We start from the raw sequence: 21,191 nt of genomic DNA on the forward strand, positions 1-21,191 counted from the left end.
TTCACCTTAGTCTAATGGTTGCTACATGTTTGTCTACAGTTTTTTTCATTAACAGGTGCCCTGGTTCTTTTCTGCCCCATGATGAAAGGGACAAGAAAGCTTTTCCTATGAGTGAAAGAAAAATGAGCAGAAATGTGAAACCTACGATTTAAGCCAAACAAAAATCACCTGTAGAGTACAGGCTGGGGCAGGAAGAGTCGGTTACATTTACACTGGAGGGAAGGGCCATGCACTCCAGTTACCTAGACATTCCAACAGCTAATAGTGTAAGGCGGCTGGTCATAAACTAAATTTTAGGCTGCATTACTAGAAATACCGTTTCCAAAGCAAGGGAGATAATATCTGTATGTAGTGTGCCCTGCACAAGTTAGAATACTGCCAGGGGATGGCTTGCTTTGCTCAGAACAAGTTGACAAATTGCAGTGCGCCCAGGAAGGGATCACCAGAGATGAAGGCTGAACGTGGTCATATGGGGAACTGTGGAGGGAACAAAGAAGGCTCCAAGAAGGGGGAGCTGCGTTCAGTCACATTAGCTGCCTTCAGGTGATCTGTAGGACTTCAGAGGATAGAAATGAAGTCTTCGAGAAGAATCTGATTAGTAGTGGTGCTGGGCAGAATTGGTTTTTCTGGTCAAGGGATATTGCGGAACAGAGTACATGTAAATGATCTTCAAAAGTACAGTGATCAAGAATTAACAGGTTAAGAACTGTTAATTTCATCGTGGAAGGACAATATATCACTATATGGCTTTGCTTTCAATGGCTGACTTAAGTTTCCTTGGACTTCCTCGACCTGCTCCCTTAAATGTTGGTGGTCACTGAGTGTCACTGGCTCATTTTGCTTCTCGCTGCCTGGGCAATGTCAGGTGTCCACTCCTATGCTGATGACTTCTACATCTTAGCTCAACTCCTTGCCCGGAACTTCCAACTAGGTATCTCCCCTTGAACATCCCATGCGTACTTTCTGCTCAGCATACAGAAAACTCTTTCCCCTCTGCTGCCCCCCTCCCCTAAACAGATAGACTTCTTTATTTTCCATCTTGCTTGCTGGCACCACTGACCACGAAGGCCTACTTCTCTCCGTCATCCCACACCCAATTACCAGTTGCTGCTAATTGAAAATCCTAATTATTTCTTGATTCTGTCACTTGTACCACAGCCCTAATTCACACCCTCCTCATCGCTTACCTGATGCGCTATGACAGTTTCCCTGTCCACACTCTTGTCCTCCACAGAAATTCATGCCCCCAAATGTGGCTAGATTATTTTAAAATACAAGTTTGATGACCTTTCTGCTATTTAATATTGATCAAAGGCTCTCCTTCTACAAACTTTTATTCAAGCTCCCTGATATGGTTAAAAAACCTCTGAGATTTGCCCCTTCCCTGTCTTGCCTTTTTTTTTTTTTTTTTGGTGGTGGTGGTGGTGGTAAAACAAGAAGGGAATTTATTTCAGAACTCCTGGGTGGCTCAGTTAAGCGTCTGCCTTCAGCTCAGGTCATGATCCCAGAGTCCCGGGATCGAGCTCTTGCTTTTCACACTACAGCATCAAACCCCAAACAGCTCATCCTCCCCTCTGCTCGGCTGCACTGCCCTTCCCCACCTCTGCTCTACACACAGACACACACCGTATCTCTCTGTTTGCAAGCAGTTCACTCGTCTCTTAACATGTACTTTAGGCCACGCTCCATCTACAAAGACTCTCCTGATGTCTCAGGTCACCTGCCCCCCATCTCAGACCTCTCCTAGTGTTCCCTCAGTGTAATTCTATTTTTTCCGTGCATCACATAGAATCTTCATTTTCTCTATACAAGTGTGGTATAGGAGATATATAGGTATATGTGTGTGTGTGTGTGTGTGTGTGTGTGTGTATATATATATATATATATATATATATATATATATATATATCTCCCACTAAAATGCTTACACTTGAAGGCAGGGACTGTTTTCATCACCTGAATATTCCCAGAGCCTAGCACAGGGCCTGGCACATAGTAGATGCTCAATAGACGTCTTTAAATTAAACGAAACCAGTGTTTGAACTTTGGAAGCAGCCAAAGTAAATCGATGGTGGTAATTGGTACCTACCTATTGCCAGTAGATATCTTGCCTTTGTCTGTTATTGTTCTAGAGTGGATGATAGCTAAGTTAAGGGAAGCTGCACATAGACTTGTGAGCTCTTTGTTCCTGGACTAGGCCAAAGGCAATGGAAATGATCTAGATTCGGAGGTTCATATTTGCCGGTTTTGGAGCTAAAGGATTTTCTGAGTTTAAAGTAAGATTGCCCAACCCGCCTAATCTTCTGTGATTGTATCAAGGTATGATGTTATTTCAAAAACCATTTTGACCAAACTATTTAGACTCAACTGAATATTTTGATCAAAAATCCAATTATATGTGTTAATGCTTGCTTGAAAAAAGTGTGACTCTGCAGAAATGGGATAAAGTTAAAAAGAAATCTCAGGATTTTTTTTTCTTTTTAAGTATGAAAAGTGAGTTGACTCCCCTTCAAAAATGTCCATTTCAGGGGCGTCTGGGTGGCTCAGTTGGTTAAGCGACTGCCTTCAGCTCAGGTCATGATCCTGGAGTCCCGGGATCGAGTCCCGCATCGGGCTCCCTGCTCGGCGGGGACTCTGCTTCTCCCTCTAACCCCCCTTCCTCTCATGTGCTCTCTCTTTCTCTCTCTCTCTCTCTCTCTCATTCTCTTTCTTTCAAATAAATAAATAATCTTCTAAAAAATGTCCATTTCATAAAAGATAATGAAAAACTGAGGAACTATTCAAGATTAAAAAGGAGACCAAAGAGAAATGACAATGAATGCAAGGGATGATCTTGGATGGAATCCTGGTGGGAGAAAACAGTTACTATAAAGAACACGATTGGGACAACTGGTAAAGTTTGAATCTGGATTGTATATTCGGTAAAAGATTACATCAAGATCAAACTTCTTGAAATTCACTTTGTTTGTATAAGAGAATATCCTTATTTTTAGGTTAGACATTCTAAAGATTTTAGAGGTGAAGGGTTATTTTCTCTGCAAATTATATCAAGTGATTTAGAAATGTAAATAAATGAGTATGTGAACGTATGGTGTGCGTGTGTGTGTGTGTGTGCGCGTGCGTGCGTGTGTGTGTGCGCGCGCGCGCGTGTGTGTGTGTGTACAGAGAGAGAGAGAATGATAAAGCAAATTTGGCACAATGTCAGAAGAAATACATATGATAAATATAACACATAGAAGTTTGTTATTCAGTGGATAAATGTATGTTCAGACAACTAGATAGAATGAACAAACTATAACTAGGCACAAAAATATGTGTGGATCTCATAAATAAAATATTGAGTAAAAGAAACTAGACACAAAAAATATATGATATATGGGGCACCTGGGGGGGTACAGTTGGTTGAGTGTCCGACCCTTGGTTTTGACTCAGGTCCTGATCTCAGGGTTGTGGGATCAAGCCCCATGTTGGGGTCCACACTCAGCGAGGAATCTGCTTGAGATTCTCTCTCCCTCTCCCTCTGCCCCTCCCACTCCTGCTCTCTCTCTCAAATAAATAAGTCTTGAAAAAAATATATGATGTATGATTCTATTTATATAAAGTACATTTATATTGTTAGAAGTCAAGATAGTGGTGGGGCGCCTGGGTGGCTCAGTGGGTTAAGCGTCTGCCTTTGGCTCAGGTCATGATCCCAGGGTCCTGGGATCGAGCCCCACATAGGGATCCCTGCCCAGAGGGGAGTCTGTTTCTCCCTCTGCCTGCTGCTCACCCTGCTTGTGCTCTCTCTCTCTGTCAAATAAATAAATAAAATCTTTAAAAAAAGAAAGTCAAGATAGTGGCTACCCTTGAGGGTGGGGGAACAGCAATTGGAAGGGTCTTCTTGAGGGTGGTAATATCTTATTTCCTGAACAGGGTGCCGGTTATATGGGAGTGTTGCATTGGTGAAAATTCAATCACCTATTTACACTTCTGTATGTATGTCATAGATCGATAAAAAGTATCAATACCAAGTGTATTCAATCTATTTCCACATAACAAAGTGCTCCAAAACTTAGCAGCCTAAAACAACATTATCTCACACTCTTTCTGAGGATCAGGATCTGGGAATATCTGGGTGGTTCTGGTTCAAAATCTCCCACAAAGTTGCAACGAAGATGTCAGCTAGGGCTGGCTGCAGTTATCTGAAGTCTTGACTGGGGCTAGGGGACCTGCTTCCCTTACATGGCTGTTGGCTAGAAACCTCAATTACTCACTTGTTGTTGGCAAGAGGCCTCAGTTTCTCATCACACTAATCTCTTCCTATGGCCCTTTGAGTGTCATCACAAGACAGCTACCTTCCCTAGAGCAAGTGATCCAACAGAGAGCAAGAAGGAAGCCACAATGCTTTTTTGTATGACCTAGTGTCAAAAGTCCCACTCTGTCACCTCCACCATCTTCAGTTTGTTAGAAGCAAGTCACTGAGTCCAGCTCCCACTCGTGAATGGAGAAGTAGCAAAGAATTTGTGGATGTATTTTAAAACCACCACACCAAGCTTATCTGGAAATCATATTAAAAACTTTGGACAGACAATCTACACACTAAAAAAATAAATAAATAAATAAAGACCATGTATTAATGCATGAGAAATGGACAATTTAGTAATAACTGATTATATACATTTGCTAAGTTATATAGTATAGATGTCAGTCATAGATCTAAGTGCTTTACTTGTATCCTTTTATGTGATCTTCATTGCCACATTTTGATGTAGGACTCCGCGCCCCCCTACCCGCCCCGCTTTACAGATGGTAAAATTTAAGGCTGAGTGAGGTATCGGGCTTGCCCAAGGTTACATAGCTAGTTGTGGTCACAGCACTATTTTTCAGTATTCTTGTTTTCCCATGCATCCTCATATTTTAAAGTACCAACATAGAATTTTAGTTGAGGTAAAATCATTCTTTCAACATTAGAAAAAGAAATCTGAATTCTGAATCATTTATAAATGAGGCACAGCTGAATGAAAATTTGAACACATAAAGTTCTATTTTATTTGTTTTTATTTATTTTTTAGTGGGTATTTTTTTAATTTATTTTTTTAAAGATTTTATTTATCTGAGGGAGAGAGAGAGAGAGAGCACAAGCAGGGGGAGAAGCAGAGGCAGAGGCTGAGGGAGAAGCAGGCTCCCCGCTGAGCTGGGAGCCTGATGCGGGGCTCCATCCCAGGACCCTGAGATCATGACCTGAGCCGAAGGCAGACGCTTAACTGGCTGAGCCTCCCAGGTGCCCCCAAAACACACAGTTTTATTTGTTTAGAAAGCATTGTTGCACTCCACAGACTTCAGGAGGAAAGACAATGTCAATGGATAAAACAAGCTTCTCTTACAAGAATAGTTTTACTAGTTCAGAGACACTTTAAACAAGTAGAATTAGGAACAGGACAATATTAAAATTAATATCGATTCTCTGCATCAGAATCTCAGTCTGTATTCAATGAAATTAAAGAAGATGGATACAAATCACATTTGAAACAAAAACTAGAGCTTGCCAGAAATCAAAAGAAAAGCATCTCATCTACCTCAAGAAGCAAAAATATTGGCTCAAAAATATCTCCTTGTTGTACTTGTGGTGAGCAGAGCATAATGTACAGACTTGTACAATCACTATGCTGTACACCTGCAAGTAATGTAACATTGTGTGTCAACTGTACTTTTAAAAAGTTATCAAAGTTATCAAACAAGAGATGAAATTATTTGAATAAGGAAGAGTCAGAGAACTGTATTTGAAGTTAGATTTATAACTTCATCTCCTCACGTTCTCTTGAGCAGTGTCATACCAGAAAGTGCTTTTCCAGCAGCTTGAAAATTTGCACACAAAATACACTTAAAACTTACCAGTGACACCTTGCTATATTTTCTTTAAGAGATCACTGTTTTTTAAAAAGAGCAAATAATTTTATTTTCAATGATTTATGATTACATTTTAATTTGGACTGCTGTTCAGTGTTTACTTTAAAATTTATTAGTTTTATATTCTAATAATTTATATTAAAATAATAATGTATATTTAATATGCATGCTTTTTAAACTTACATTTTTACATTTAGTTATGTGTGTATGTATATGTCTTTCTTTTTTTTAAAGATTTACTTATTTATTTATTTGAGAGAGAGAGAGAGAGATCATGAGCGGGGGTTGGGGGGAAGAGCAGAGGGAGAAGCAAACTCCCCACCGAGCAGGGAGCCCGATGCAGGGCTCCAACCCAGGATCCTGGGACCATGACCTGAGCCAAAGGCAGACGCTTAACCGATTGAGCCACCCAGGCACCCTGTGTGTATGTCTTTCAAAGGTATTCAGAACTTTTTAAAATGTTGAGCATTTTGCTGTAAAAATAAATGTTTTATGTAAAATAAATACTGAAGGGGTGCCTAGGTGGCTCAGTCGGTTGAGCGTCTGCTTTCAGCTCAGGCCATGATCCCAGGGTCCTGGGATGGAGCCCCACATCGGGCTCCTTGCTCAGCAGGGAGTCCGCTTCTCCCTCTCCCTCTGCCCCTCCCCTCTGCTTGTGCTCTCTTTCTCTGTCGAATGAAGTCTTTAAAAAGAAAGAAAGAAATACTGAAATATCAGTGAAGTCATTTTGCCCTGATCTGTTAACCTCTGACAGTGAATAATTATTGATGATGTGATTTGAACTCACTCAGAATAGTTCCAATTTTACATTTCATCTAAATCAGGGTTTCTCAACTATTGACTAACTGTACTATTGACCTTCTTCTTTTTTTTTTTTAAAGATTTTATTTATTTATTTGTCAGAGAGAGAGAGACAGAGCACAAGCAGGAGAGTGGCAGGCAGAGGGAGAAGCAGGGTCCCCGTTGAGCAGGGAGCCCGATGTGGGACTCGATCCCAGGATCCTGGGATCATGACCTGAGCTGAAGGCAGCCGTTTAACTGACTGAGCCACCCAGGCATCCCTGTACTATTGACCTTCTGAGCCAGATAATTCTTTGTGGGTGGTGATAGGGACTGCCCTATTTACCCAGAATGGGTAACAGCATCCTTAACCTCTCCGTTAAATGCCAACAGCACCCTCCCGCAGCTCCCGTCCACCCTCACAGACTGTCCCTGGCTGCAAAATGGCCCCCCATTGAGAACTGTTGGTCTAAATGATGCTGCCCTTGGCTGTATGGAAAGAATACTAAACTTGGAATCAAGGTGTGAGTTTGAAGGTTAGTTTTATCGCTGTCTATAAATGTTTATAAGCACACATTTCAAAAGAATACAAAAGCTACCTGGCTATTCAGCCTCATGTCTCTGCCCTTTTCCCCCTTCTAATTTGATATTCCAACCACAGCACAAGTATTTGTAATCCCTCATCCTCATCAGTCATTCCTTTGCATTTGTGTCTGTCAGTCAGGAATATGGTTCCCTACTCCCCCGACCAACTCTTACTCCTTCTTTAAGACTGAGATTTTCTTATCTTTGCTTCCCTAGTTGTCCATTTCTTTTTCTTTTTTGTTCTACTTTCTAAAATATCTTCTCGATCTTACATTGCAACCATCCTTCTGAATTTTTTATGCTGTGATTATATTTTTTATTTCTTTTTATTTATTTATTTATGAGAGAGAGAGGGGTGGGGGAGAAGCCGGCTTCCCGCTGAGCAGAGACTCCAGTGTGGGGCTCGATCCCAGGCCCCTGAGATCATGACCTGAGCCAAGGGCAGATGCTCAACTGACTGAGCCTCCCGGGCTCCCCTATATTTTTTTTTATTTCTAAGCATGTTCTTTGTTTTCCGAATATCCTTTTTTATAGTTTCTTCCTCTTGTGTGTTAGATGAAAAATCGGCTCTCTGAAGATATTGCATTAATCATTAGTAGTATGTCTTATAACTATACATAATATATAATTACACATAATAAAGTATTATATATAATAATTATTATAGGTATATTAATTATATTTTTTATGTTCCCTGCATTGTCCCTACTGCCTCCCACCCCCACATTTTTTTCTCTATTTTGGCCTTCGTCTTTCATGGGAGAGACAGCCCCCAAATCCTAGTTTGTTCCTTCCTCTTTGAGCAGAGGCACCTAAAGGCCAACTGAATACTCTCCAGGCACAGGCACGACTCCGTGCTTGCCATCTTCCCTGTAGAGTGATTTGGCGGGGACAACCATTTTGTTGGGAACCCCCAAATGCCCGTATCTGTGGATCTTTTCTTTTAGGTTGGCCAGGTCAGATACAGAAGAAGGCTGCAATTTCCAGCCTCGGGAATATAAACTTGGCGGCCTATGCTCTGGCAGTGAGGTATAATCAGGGTGCGGTTTCTCCTTCTCTCCCCTCGGCTGCATCTGATGACCGTAATCCCAGAGTCCCTATGGTCTATTCTCAGGGGAGTATACCTCCTGCCTTCTGTTGGGGTAAGAGGGCCCATCATCTGGCTGCCCAGGTCAGAGGAGGGAATCAGGGAATCTAACTGCTCTTTATGTAGATCTTCAACTCCTCCTTCTGTTTTCAGCCCCAGCCTTCCATCCTACCTTCAGTTACCTGTTGCTTCCCACCCCAAACCTTTCTAAGGCCCTGCAGCCCAAACTGGCTTGTTCCCCCATCATCCCTTTTTGTAACCTTTCCATTTTCCAAGGCGTTTGCTTTTTTTTTTTTTTTTTAAGTAGGCTCCACGCCCAACGTGTGGCTTGAATTCACCACCCTGAGAGCAAGAGTCGCACACTCTGCTGATTGAACCAGTCAGGTGCCCACCCCCTGCCAAGATTTTTTTTTTTTAAGATTTACCTATTTATTTTGAGAGAGAGAGAGAGAGAAAGGTGTGGAGAGGGGCAGAGGGAGAGAGAGTCTTCAGCAGACTCCATGCGGAGCACGGAGCCTGATGTGGGGCTCGATCTCAGGACCCTGAGATCACATCCTGAGCCAAAACTAAGAGTCGGATGGTCAAGATGGTTTTTTAAAATCATATCTCCATTTACTGTTTCTCCTGCTCTGTTTATTCCTTTATTGTTATTTCACTGGAGTTTGAGAAGGGAACAAACGTAAAACGTGTGTGCTTAATCTACCATATTTAAGAGAAAGTCTTTTTTCCACCTTCCTAGCTTCTTGTGCACTCAGTCTCCTCCATGCCCTACCTGTAACATTTGCAATCCCCTTCCTGCGGCTGGAATACCTTTGACTTCTTGTCTGCCTGCAGAATTCTCCCTGTCCTTCCCCAACCCTGCTCCTGAGTATTACTGGCTCCCTTTTCTGTGTTCTACAGCTTATGCACATCTATTAGAGCATGGTTTTCAAACTAGGAGTCATGAATTAGTGGAGCATGAAATCATTTAGGGAACCTTAAATAGCATTTATTTTATATTTCTATATATTGGGGTGAGGCGTAAAATGTATTTCTTGGTGTGGGTCAAGACCGAATAAGTTTGAAAGCCACTGTATTGGGGCACTTTTCACTTTGAATTAGTTGTTTATGTGTGTTTACTACTAGACATTGAACAGCAAGGGGGTAGAGACAATGAGTTAGTTACTCACCTTCTTTATGCCCAGGGTATTATTAAGATCCGACCAATAATGCTAGTCAATATTTAGTGGGTTGAATCAAATATATATGAGATCACTGTGAAACACATAAAGTCACATGAATTTGAACGAGGAGTCTAAGTAGCTCGCACAAGAGCTAGGGCACTTGAAGAAGACAAGTGACAGTATTGTCACGAAGATTGTATGTATATCACATACCGGAGGCAGGGAGGCTGACCTCAGCGAAGGTAGAGCCCTGCTGCTCTATGGATCTCCTGGGATCTGAAGCCCGTTCCAAAGAGCCTCCCCATCCTGTTTATCTCACTTAGATATTTAACTACCTTGCTATGATAAGGTGTTTGATTATTGAGTTATCATGAAGAGATTTGGGATTTCCTACAGTCTGAGAAAACCACCACTTAAGATTCCTCTTTTCAGTTGTTAAGAAGGTTATAGAGGAGGCAATGTTGTATCATGAGATATCATGGGACTTAAAGCAATACAAAAATCTGGCTCCAGATCCCATCTCCATAAGCAAATAACTTAGCTCAAACTCAGTTTTCTCATCTGCAAAATGGGAATACGTAAGATCTACTTCGAAAGGTTTTCATGCGGGATTAAATAAACTAACACATGAGTCAGAGCAGGACAAGATAGTTAACAAAACAATTTTCCTTTCCCGTTCTGTATGCCCTCATTCTCCAAGAGTTGATTGAGGAGGAGGAAAACCACTGAACAGACACCATTAAGCTAATATTTGAGTTGAATTGGGCCAGGGACATCCTTGCTGACATCCCCACTTTGACCTTGTCTGCTTTAAACCTGCTGATCCCTGGGGCACCTGGGTGGCTCAGTTGGTTAAGCGACTGCCTTCGGCTCAGGTCGTGATCCCGGGGTCCTGGGATCGAGACCCGCATCGGGCTCCCTGCTCGGCGGGGAGCCTACTTCTCCCTCTCCCACTCCCCCTGCTTGTGTTCCCTCTCTCGCTGTGTCTCTCTCAAAAATAAATAAATAAATAAATAAACCTGCTGACCCTGAAATAAGAGGTGTCTGGCCCTGACCGCACCTGCTCAGTTATAGAGGAGCTGATTTCCGCTGTTCCAACGAGGAGGCCGCTGCTCAGTTGCTCGCAGCTGAAGCACAAAGCTGCCTATCAGGTCTGTGAAGGCTTTGCTGGGCTACAATGAGGGACTTAACACAGTGCTCAGATTGTTAACTGATACCTTCTGACACAGCTTGGTCAAGGTAGAAATGTTATTGGATTTCTCTCCTTTATTCCTTTATTAAGGAAACGAGGAGCCTACATCCAAACTCTGCATTAGGGAGTGGTGACTTTGATCTCTGTTTGTCACCCTTTTTAAGTCTTGGAAAGCTCCTGGGTTGTTGATCCGCACAAATAGCTGAATCTAGACTGTAACCCATCAGTTAGGAGAAGTCGTGCCTGAGAAAAGAGAAGACTCAGAGCTTCACTCTCTCTTGTGGTCTCTGTGGTGTCTGAAGTAAGTCTTGTGGCAGTTAAAACATTTTGGCTCATGCCCAAGAAACAGCTCCAAAGATTTTATTTTTAGGGTTCTCTAAGCCTTCGGTTATCTGAGCATCCGTGGAGCGGGAGCAGGGAGAGAGATAGTGTTTATCTTTGTTTAGTCTGCTCCAAACAGGGTTCCAAAAACTGAAAACCTACAAGTCTTAAAGCCACTGTTGAATGTAGAGAGAAAAAAAAATTCTTGAAACCAAATGATTATAGTTTAATGTGAAGAGGATGATTTAAAATTTGACAATTGTATGTTAAAATAAAAGCACTTATACAGCCCTAGAAATTATTTATAATTAAAAACAAGTAAACAGAATATTAATGCACAGATTATAATGTCGGTATTATCAGGAGTCTTACCAGAGCTGTGAGGAGGGGTTAGGGAGCTCAGAAATCACTCTACTGATACCACCAGAACCAACACCATATGTAGACAATACACCAGCAAAAAGTTCCAAGTGAAGGAATCAAAAGTTCATTTTTATTAATATGAGCTTCCATAACAGGTACATCACAAAGGAAGCTTCGGAGTGCAAGACGAGGAAAACTTTGCTAGCAAGGACACTTCCTCTCATACGACAAAAGGTCAGCTGTGGTGCTCAGGGTGTTAATTTATCAATGACCCTGGGTCTTTTCCATCTCTCTTCTTTGCCATCTTCAACAGGTTGGCTCGTCCTCTCTGCTTGGCTCCACTCAAGGTCACAAAATGCCTGCCTAAGTGCTGCATGTCACAGGTAATGTTTAGAGCAGAGATAAATTCTCATCTGAATAGATAGTAAGATAGTATAGGGGCGCCTGGGTGGCTCAGTTGGTTGACTGTTTGCCTTCGGCTCAGGTCACGATCCCAGGGTCCTGGGATGGAGTCTCGCATCAGGCTCCCTGCTCAGCAGGGAGTTTGCTTCTCCTTCTGCCTGCCACTCCCCCGCTTGTGCTCTCTCTCTCTCTGACCCCCCCCCAAAAAAGATAGTATGTGTGGGGCACTTGGGTGGCTCAGTCGGTTAAACGTCTGCCTTCAGTTCAGGTCATGATCCTGGGTCCTGGGATCTAGCCCCGTGTCTGACTCCCCGCTCAGAAGTCTGCTTCTCCCTCTGCCACTCACTCTGCTTGTGCTGTCTCTCTCTCTCTGTCAAATAAATAAAATCTTTAAAAAATAGATAGGGGCGCCTAGGTGGCTCAGTCATTAAGCGTCTGCCTTCAGCTCAGGTCATGATCCTAGGGTCCTGGGATCGAGCCCCGCATCGGGCGGAGCCTGCTTCTCCCTCTCCCTCTCCCCCTGCTTGTGTTCCCTCTCTCGCTGTCTCTCTCTCTCTGTCAAATAAATAAATAAAATCTTAAAAAATAAATAAATAAAAATTTTAAAAAATAGTTTGTGCATTTAAAGGTTTTATTTAAATCATGAATGAGGGAACTGGTAAAGAATGCAAAAAGTTGGTGTTTTCAAGGAAGAAATATGTATATCAATAAATGAACAAAATTACTAGGTTGCTTTCAAACTGATTAACATTCCACAGGGCAAAAAAATAATGCCGTTGGGGTTAGTTTCTTCGAGGCTATATATGAAAAACACCTTATCAATTTCCACAGGTCAATGGTACAAACTGTAAACTGTACTTTTATCAGTAGTGGATTGTTAGCCAAATATAACAACAGTTATAGTTCCAAGAGCAATAGATGAAGGTCAAGTAGGCTTATTAGAAAAACTCCAGCATTCTATTTTTTAGCATTCTATTTTTTAAAGAGAATAATCATCATTTTGTCTTTTTTAAAGTTAAGGATAAATTTTTCTTTCCGATACAAATTGTATTACATGCTTTAACCAAGGGGAATGAAGGCAGCTTAATGGGCTTAGAGCAGCTGGGTTCTGTCCCCCCAACCAAAGTTTGCCAACCATTAATGGGACGGTGGGATGGAAATCAACATAGTGAATAGGCAACCAGATTTTTAAAAAATGAAATAGAATACGATAGCAGAGTGTATCAAACATAATAAGGTCAAGTGTCAGTTTTGGCCCCTGTGAGTGTGTGTTGGGTAATAAAATGTAGTTATAAAATGGGTATTAAATGGTGGTGGTGGTTAAAAAGTTTGAAAAACACTGACTTAAGCCATTTAAGACTCATCCTGGGGGCTGCAAAGGGACCCATGTAAAACACAACTGTTTGGAAAAGGCTGATTAAAATCATGGTTTTGTCCTCAAGGAGAGAGCTAGGGAGAGGCTGTTGGGTAGACGGCCAACGGAGCGGGCTACGGCAGGAGACTGGCCAAGTGGTGCTCAGTCCCATCCTTCTCATCCTCAAACCACATGAGATGAGCTAAGAAGCCATCCAGTTGCTTCAACAGTCTTGGCTGCTATGTGACGTTAAGTGACCCACCCCCTGCTTTACTCCTTCAAGCTCAAGATGGTCCACATATGATAAAATGTATCCTTTATTTCCCCTTGTGACACTCGTCTTCTCCCAAATATCTGTTTTCCTTTGCTGATGTAATAATTGAAATTTGATCTGGGCACATGGCCATCCAGCTAAGGACTACATTTCCCAGTTAGGGAATGAACATGACGGACCTAGGTATGATCATGTGACTAAGTGCTGGTCCATCCTAAGGGCACAGAAGTGATGTATGCAAATTCAGGGTCATACCCTTAAATCACTGGGGGTGCCCTCCTCCTTTCCCTCATTCTGCCGCCTGGAGCAGGGACTCATTTGGGACCACATGGACAAAAGCAACAGCTGAGGGTGGGGTAGCCACAAAATAGGAGGTGTCCAGGTCCTCCTTGACAGGTGCTTTCATACCAGTCTTGGGTTATTACATAAACAAGAAATTAAACTTTTCTTGTTTATGCCACTGGTTTTGAATCCCTGTTATGGCAGCGTAACTTGTTTCCTATCTAACGTCCTCTTCTTACATATGATTAGTAGAAAATAGAAGTTTGAAGGGCAGAGGTACATAGACATTTGGTACATCTGTTTTTAAGGTGTGTGGGCTTAAACCATACTCTCAGACAGGAACTGTTTGCCTTCATGTCTGGGTTCAAAAACCCAGCAGGCTCAGGATTAGATAGAAGGTCAGAGAAAAACAATTCTTGCCCATGATGGATGTTGTTGCTTAGATTATATTAAATCATATCCAAAACATTTTTTTCAAGATTTTATTTTATTATTTTTTTACAGATTTTATTTATGGGGCGCCTGGGTGGCTCAGTCAGTTAAGCAGCTGCCTTCAGCTCAGGTCATGATCCTGGGGTCCTGGGATCAAGCCCCACGTCCGGCTCCCTGCTCAGCGGAGAGCCTGCTTCTCCCTCTCCCTCTGCCTGCCACTCTGCCTACTTGTGCTCTCTCTCTATCTCTCTATCAAATAAATAAATAAAATCTTTTATTTATTTGACAGAGAGAGAGAGACAGTGAGAGAGGGAACACAAGCAGGGGGAGTGGGAGAGGGAGAAGCAGGCTCCCCGTGGAGCAGGGAGCCCGATGCGGGGCTCGATCCCAGGACGCTGGGATCATGACCCGAGCCGAAGGCAGACACTTAATGACTGAGCCACCCAGGTGCCCCAATATTTTATTTTTTTAAGTAATCTCTACACCCAACGTGGGGCTCAAGCTCACAACCCCCAAATCAAGAGTGACGTGCTCCACCAACTGAGCCAGCCAGACACCCCATATGAAAAATTTTTAAGTAAAAAAAAAAAGTCAAAATTAGCCATTTCATAAGTTTAAATCTAACAGAACTGATGCTGGATTTCACAGATACGGAGTTTTGGAATTCACAAATGGCAAGCTCTTCAACATGTTCTTTCTAAAGAGCCTAGGTCAAAAGCTACATCCCCATGGCAGAGGGCCCTTATGTGTAGACCTGTATCAGGAGCCTCCACAATGTCATCAACCTGACTTCAGGTTGTGATCAGAAGTTCTGACAAAGCCTTGAGAAATACCCTGAATTTAATGGGATGACTTATAACTATCTTAAAACAAAGTGAAATCAAGGATTAATGGCAGTTAGCCATATTTTTGTCAGAGTGTTTGGGAGGAGGCAAAAGAATTAAGTAATGATATGACTTAAGCCCATATATGTGAGCTACTAGATCAACCTCTTTTTAGGAAGCTCATTGTGTCCCACTGCAGAAAACGAGAGTATTGCAGGGTTCCTGGGTGGCTCAGTTGGTTAAGCGACTGCCTTTGGCTCAGGTCATGATCCTGGAGTCCCGGGATCGAATCCCGCATCGGGCTCCCTGCTGAGCAGGGAGTCTGCTTCTCCCTCTGACCCTCCCCCCTCTCATTCTCTCTCTCAATTAAATAAATTAATTAAATATAAAAAAAAAGAAAACAGAGTATTGCAGATAACAATCTCTTTTCCAGTCCCCCAGCCAGTATGACAATATGGAAGTATGGCAGATGGCCAAACTATAGGTTATATATTACGGGACCCATGGTTTTATGAACACTGATTCTCTTGGCCTCGATTCCAAATCCTTGGGAAAGAAACCGATTGGCCAAATACTGCCAAATATAGCAGATGTTCCTGGTGCCCTGTGCCACATTTGCTCGGCCCATCTATGACTTCAGCTGCTGCTGTGGACAGTTCATATAATCCCTAATGGCTTCCCACCTCAAAGCCCAGCCTTGCCATTTCTGCTTCAAGGCAAAGCCTCCATAGCTCAGTCAGCTTGCACACATGTGCAGACTGGCTGTGCAAACTGGGCGCGGAGAGTTATCACTCCCAGAAGCAACCCCCAAGTCATGGCAGACAGGAGTCAGCCCCGCCTTCTGTCCTTTAGAAAGACAATTCTGGGGTGCATTCTTGATGGTTTCCCCTACAGTTCCCGGTGGCATTGAGCTCCTATTACCACAGTGGTAACCGCTCAATAACATTCTTTATTGGTTTTCCTTCCTTCCTTGTCTCTCTTTCTTTGGTTAGGATTACCTCCCACATGAACTACCTGCACCCAAATCCTTGTCTCAGGCTATGCTTTTGGGGGAACACAAACCTAGATACACAGTACGTGTCAGATGATTACTCCCAGACCAATCATCTTTGGGAAGGCAGAAACATGGCTGTCCTGAGCCACCCCAGGGTGTGAGGGTGGGTTGAGGAAAGGACCTGTCAGAATTTCCCTGAAAGAATGGCCAAAGGTGCTCCATACACTAACCCAATGTTTGGCTGAACTTTTGCATAGAGGTAAGTCAAAGTGTTTCCTACAGATAAGGTTGGAATTTTTCTCTAAAAAAATTTTTGAGTACTTTATAATTGCTCTGGGAGTAGAATCCCCCCCCCCCCATTTTATCCCTTCAGTGATATATCGGAAAGTTACTTATTTTAAAATATCTATCTCATATCTAAACTCTCTACTGAGTTCTAATTCTTTTTTTATTATTATTAAGTTATGTTAATCACCATACATTACATCATTGGTTGTTTTTTTTTAAAGATTTTATTTATTTATTTGACAGAGAGACACACAGCGAGAGCAGGAACACAAGCAGGGGGAGTGGGAGAGGGAGAAGCAGGCTTCCCGCTGAGCGGGTAGCCCGATGTGGCACTCGATCCCAGGACCCTGGGATCATGACCTGAGCCGAAGGCAGACGCTTAACGACTGAGCCACCCAGGCGCCCTACATCATTAGTTTTTGATGTGTGTTCCATGATTCATTGTTTGCGTATAACACCCAGTGCTTCATGCAGTATGTGCCCTCCTTAATACCCATCACCGGGCTGACCCATCCCCCCAGCCCTGAGTTCTCACTAACTCTAAACATTGCCACCACTCTGGTTCAGCCCATCATCTCTTGCCTGGATTACAACAGCCTCCTACCTGGTCTCCCTTTTTCTAATCTCATACTTCCCTTGATCTGTTCTCCACACTGAAGCCAGAGTGACTTTCCCAAAATACAAACCTGATCATGTCACTTCCCTGCTTAAAGCTATCTCTAGTCTCTTGTTTACATTTATGTTGAAACTCTCAATACCGCTGTGGCCTCCACTATCTGAGCTAATTTGGCCCCTGCTAACTCTCCAGCTTCACTTCCTGCCAGACTGGGCTTTTTGTACCTAAGATCCGGACGCCCCAAGCTTTCTTTTTGTTTTTATTTAAATTAAATTTTTTATTTAAGTTTAAAAATTTAAATTTTATTTAAATTAGCCAACATATAGTACATCGTTAGTTTCAGATGCAGTGTTCAATAATTTATCAGTTGTGCATAGCCCCTAGCTTTCTTAAAGCTCATCTAAAGGACCTCGTTCTCTCTTATCTCCAGGTCTTTGTCCCTGCCAATTCCTCTGCCTGGAATACCATCTCTTTCCACTCTGTTCCTTTCCCCCTTGGCCTTCACCTAGCCAACATCCACTCACCCTTCAGGTTTTGACTGAAAGAATACTTGTCCACCCTAGACTGGGGGTACCTGAGATGTATATATATTGCCCTGTAAGTCATGTCTTTGCATATGTCATCCAGTTGCTTCTTCGTATGTTTTTATTAATAAGCCCCGAGGGGCCCCTCAGCAGCTGAGCTACTACTGAGTTCTCACCTGTGAGAACAGATGAGGTGATGACATCCTGACACAACTTACTTCATTCTTATGTCAAAACAACTTCTAAAAACAACTTTTGAACTCATATCAAACCCACATTAACAAAACCACACAATTCTAGGCAGTGCGCTGGGTGCTAGGGACCCAGAACAAGAGAGAGGCGGTCCCCGATTTCCCAGGACATTGATGTGCGCGTGTGTGAACAGCCTATTACAATAACGTGATATGGGCGCTAGCACAGAATCGGGGAGATCACACGGTCGGTGCTCCTAACTCCGACTGGGGAGGGTCAGGAAAGTCTTACAGAAAAGGCATCAGAGGTAAACCCGGAGGAAGGATCCGTAGATCCAGCGGAAATCTGCACTGGGAGGAAATAGGGGAGTCGTCAGCTCGTGGACAGTAAGAGCCCCTGTGGCAGTGAACGAAAGCGCGAGAGCGAAAGTATTGGAGTGAGGAGCGGGCGAGGGACCCAACTGTGAAAGACCCCAAGCCACCCCAGCCCTCCTTCCCCAGGATCTCATGTATCCTCGCCCTCGCCGGCGCTTTGGCAGGTCCCGGAGCTTGGCCCGCGCCCACCCTCCCCGAGCCGCGCGTGGCCACCCAGCCCCCCCGCGCCGCCGCCTCACCCGGCAGGGGAGGCTCCTCCCGCTGCCCACAGACTGCGCGGGACGTGCCCGCCCTGCGCGATGACGTCAGCACGCCCGCGCGCGCCGGGGGAGGAGTGGGAGTCGCTGGCCGGGAAGGGCTGAGGCTCCGGTAACCCCGGCAGGGCGGGGGGAGAGGGAGGGGCGGGGCAGGAGCCCCCTGGAGTGCGGGGTCGTGGTCCGGACCAGGAGCGGGAGCCCTAGACACGCTCAGCACCGCTTCCTCTGCCAGCAGGCCCCGCCCGGCCCGGCGATGGAGTTTCCGGACCTCGGGGCTCACTGTTCCGAGCCGAGCTGTCAGCGCTTGGGTGAGGGGCGGAGCGCGCGGGGGGCCGGGCCAGGCCGAGCGAGGCTTGGAGTTGCAGGTGGGGCGAAGGGTGGGCTCCAAGGGTGGGCTCCCAAGCTGGCACTGCCAGAGGGCGGGGAATCGAAGTTGGGGGCGGTGGCTAAGGGGGCGTGGCTAAGGAGATAGTGGCCTAGGACTGGGTGCAGTTTGTTGCAAACTGGGCGGCGTTTTCCCTTCCCCTGAGTGGAAGGCTTGAGTGAGTGGCAATGACGTCGAGGTCCCGCTGGACCTGCAGTCCGACCCGCTCCCTGCAGATTTTCTGCCGCTCAAGTGCGACGCCTGCTCCGGCATCTTCTGCGCAGACCATGTGGCCTACGCCCAGCATCACTGTGGATCTGCTTACCAGAAGGTGAGGGGGCGGTCTGACGGTGGGAGGGGGCGGGTGGAGGATGCTTGCAGCATCTCCGGAATCCCTCTGCCTCCCATTGCCTCTCGTTACTGTTTTTCTGAAGCTCAGTGCTGCAAACATTGTTTCCTTGTGCGTTTATAGGAGGCATATCCAGGTTCTTTCAGGGAGGCTGTTTCAGGACCAGAGATTTGGTTGGACTGGGAGCGGGCCACAGACTGACTCCTACTCCTTCTTAACTCTAGGATATCCAGGTACCTGTGTGCCCACTCTGTAATGTGCCTGTGCCTGTGGCCAGAGGGGAGCCCCCTGACCGCGCTGTGGGGGAGCACATCGACCGAGACTGTCGCTCAGATCCAGCACAGCAAAAACGTAAGGTAAGCGTTGGAGGGGTTAGCCGTGACCCAGCTGGGACCATGGATGCTTGCAAACCCGAACAGCTGTTATGATGGGATTGGAGAACGGGGTCAGAGTCTCAGCAGAGACAAACCTTCCCTCTGCATCTCAGATCTTCACCAATAAGTGTGAACGCTCTGGCTGCCGCCAGCGGGAAATGATGAAACTGACCTGTGAGCGCTGTGGCGGAAACTTCTGCATCAAGCACCGTCACCCACTGGACCATGAGTGCTCTGGGGAGAGTCACCCAACCAGCCGGCCAGGGTAATTGCAACCAGGTCCAGTACTTGCCTTTGGGATCACCCCATCCTTTTGAAACTGACTCAGCCTCTATCGTTACAAGTTGGGGAGCTGCAAACCTGTTGCCTCTGGCTAGAGGAGTCTATTTTAGCTTCCTATTCAACTGCCTATTTTTCCAGACTGGAGGAACTCCCCTCCTGACTTCCTGGGTAATGCCTGGGAGGACATGCAAGCTGACTGTTCTTGGAGGCATGCCAAGAGTGTCTCTTCCCTACAGACTTGCCGCCATCTCCAGAGCACAAGGTCTGGGTTCTTCTACAAGCACCGTCCCCAGCCCAAGTCGGACGTTGCCTTCATCTACCTCTCCCAGCAGGTAGGCAGGCCTACCTGTACCTTCTCTCCCTTTTTTCCCTTCACATCTCTGACTTCAGCCTCTTGAATGTCTGCCATAGAGCAACAGCCCAGTCTCCATCCAGGTCAGCCCCCCCAGTGATTGCTCTGCAGAATGGCTTGGTGAGTTGGGTGGAGCTTGGGGGGGGGGTGGCAGAAGCAAAGCTCCCCCCCCCCCCCGCCGGGAGAATAAAGTCCAAGGCAACTGGTTTTCTTTCTCCTTTTTGCAGAGTGAGTATGAGGCTCTGCAAAGAGCCCTGGAACTGTCCCTGGCAGAGACCAAACCCCAGGTCCCAAGGTACCTCCTCTGGTGAAAGAGAGTGGGATGTGGGCAAAGGCTCAGTTTGGAGGGAGGGCGGTGGGACCACTTCAACCCCACGTAGGATAATGAGAACTTGGACTCAAAATTCAGCTTATTAACTATATGACCTTTGACAAGTTCTTGAACCCATGAGGGTTCTGAATTTTCTCTAAAATGGGACCGTATTACTACCTACCTTGTAGGGTTCTGGAAAGACTGAGAATACTCAGAAGCGCTCAGCACAGGGATGCCTGATAGATCAGATGCTCCCGTTTTAGGTGGTATTGTCATCCAACTTGCGCTATTCCTCCCTCCCAGTTCTCAGGAGGAAGAGGACTTAGCTCTAGCACAAGCGCTGTCAGCCAGCGAGGCGGAATACCGACGGCAGCAGGTATGAGGACTGGGGGGGAGCTCAGGTCCTGCGCTGCGAAGGACGTGGGGAGGGGCTTTCTTCAAGTGGCAGTTTCGGAATGGTGGTTATCCTTTCGTTTTTGGTGTGACTTCAGCCCACACTGGGCTCTGAAGTGAGGACTGGCCCTCATTTCCTTGACGTCGCACCCTGTCTTCCCTTCCTTCCACTTTTCTTGCTCCAGGCCCAGAGCCGCAGCTTGAAGCCGTCCAACTGCAGCCTGTGCTAGGGCCCTGGGCTTGGGGAGGGAGGCTCAGCTGAGGAGGACTGTGGCCCCCACACCTCTAGGGTACACAGGGAGAGGAGGCGGGGAGCAGCCAGGAGTGAAGACAAGGAGGCCACCTGCAGGGAGCATCCGGAGGAGCACCTTGTGGAGTCAAGCCTACAGAAGGCCCTGGAAGAGAGCAGCTAGAACTGTCTGGTGGGTGGGCCCTCGGCGAATGCTGGCCAGGCCCCGGACAGCCCCCTGCATCATGTCATCCCCTTTACACTGAGGCTGCCCCCATCTGTAGGGGGCAAGGAGGGGCCTGGAAGGAATAAAGGATCTTGGCAGTCACTAAGACCTCCAAGTGG

The 21,191-nt window shown here is 45.3% G+C and overlaps 1 protein-coding gene across 3 annotated transcripts; it reads left to right on the forward strand.

Annotated features, from left to right (window-relative positions):
- Positions 1-18,222: 18,222 nt before the first annotated feature.
- Positions 18,223-21,174, forward strand: ZFAND2B (zinc finger AN1-type containing 2B). 3 transcript variants are annotated; one of them, XM_027590765.1, is made up of 10 exons: positions 18,223-18,302; positions 18,426-18,498; positions 18,791-18,885; positions 19,128-19,259; positions 19,391-19,542; positions 19,796-19,891; positions 19,971-20,031; positions 20,139-20,206; positions 20,528-20,600; positions 20,803-21,174. In XM_027590765.1, the coding sequence occupies exons 2-10, from the start codon at positions 18,444-18,446 to the stop codon at positions 20,845-20,847; spliced, it is 777 nt and encodes a 258-aa protein (XP_027446566.1). In that variant the 5' UTR covers positions 18,223-18,302; positions 18,426-18,443; the 3' UTR covers positions 20,848-21,174. The 3 variants fall into 3 exon arrangements, with proteins under 3 accessions (XP_027446566.1, XP_027446564.1, XP_027446565.1); XM_027590763.1 differs by having other exon boundaries at positions 18,238-18,555; XM_027590764.2 differs by having other exon boundaries at positions 18,239-18,498.
- Positions 21,175-21,191: the final 17 nt, after the last annotated feature.

Source organism: Zalophus californianus, chromosome 3 (genome assembly GCF_009762305.2).
Source record: "Zalophus californianus isolate mZalCal1 chromosome 3, mZalCal1.pri.v2, whole genome shotgun sequence".
In the NCBI taxonomy this organism is placed as follows: Eukaryota; Metazoa; Chordata; class Mammalia; order Carnivora; family Otariidae; genus Zalophus; species Zalophus californianus.

Bases quoted from the DNA above. Each gene is read 5' to 3' on its own strand.
- ZFAND2B (XM_027590763.1), top strand. From the start codon at position 18,444: ATGGAGTTTCCGGACCTCGGGGCTCACTGTTCCGAGCCGAGCTGTCAG. The intron at 19,260-19,390 runs GTAAGCGTTGGA...TCTGCATCTCAG, and splicing joins CAGCACAGCAAAAACGTAAG to ATCTTCACCAATAAGTGTGA. The intron at 20,601-20,802 runs GTATGAGGACTG...TTCTTGCTCCAG, and splicing joins CGGAATACCGACGGCAGCAG to GCCCAGAGCCGCAGCTTGAA.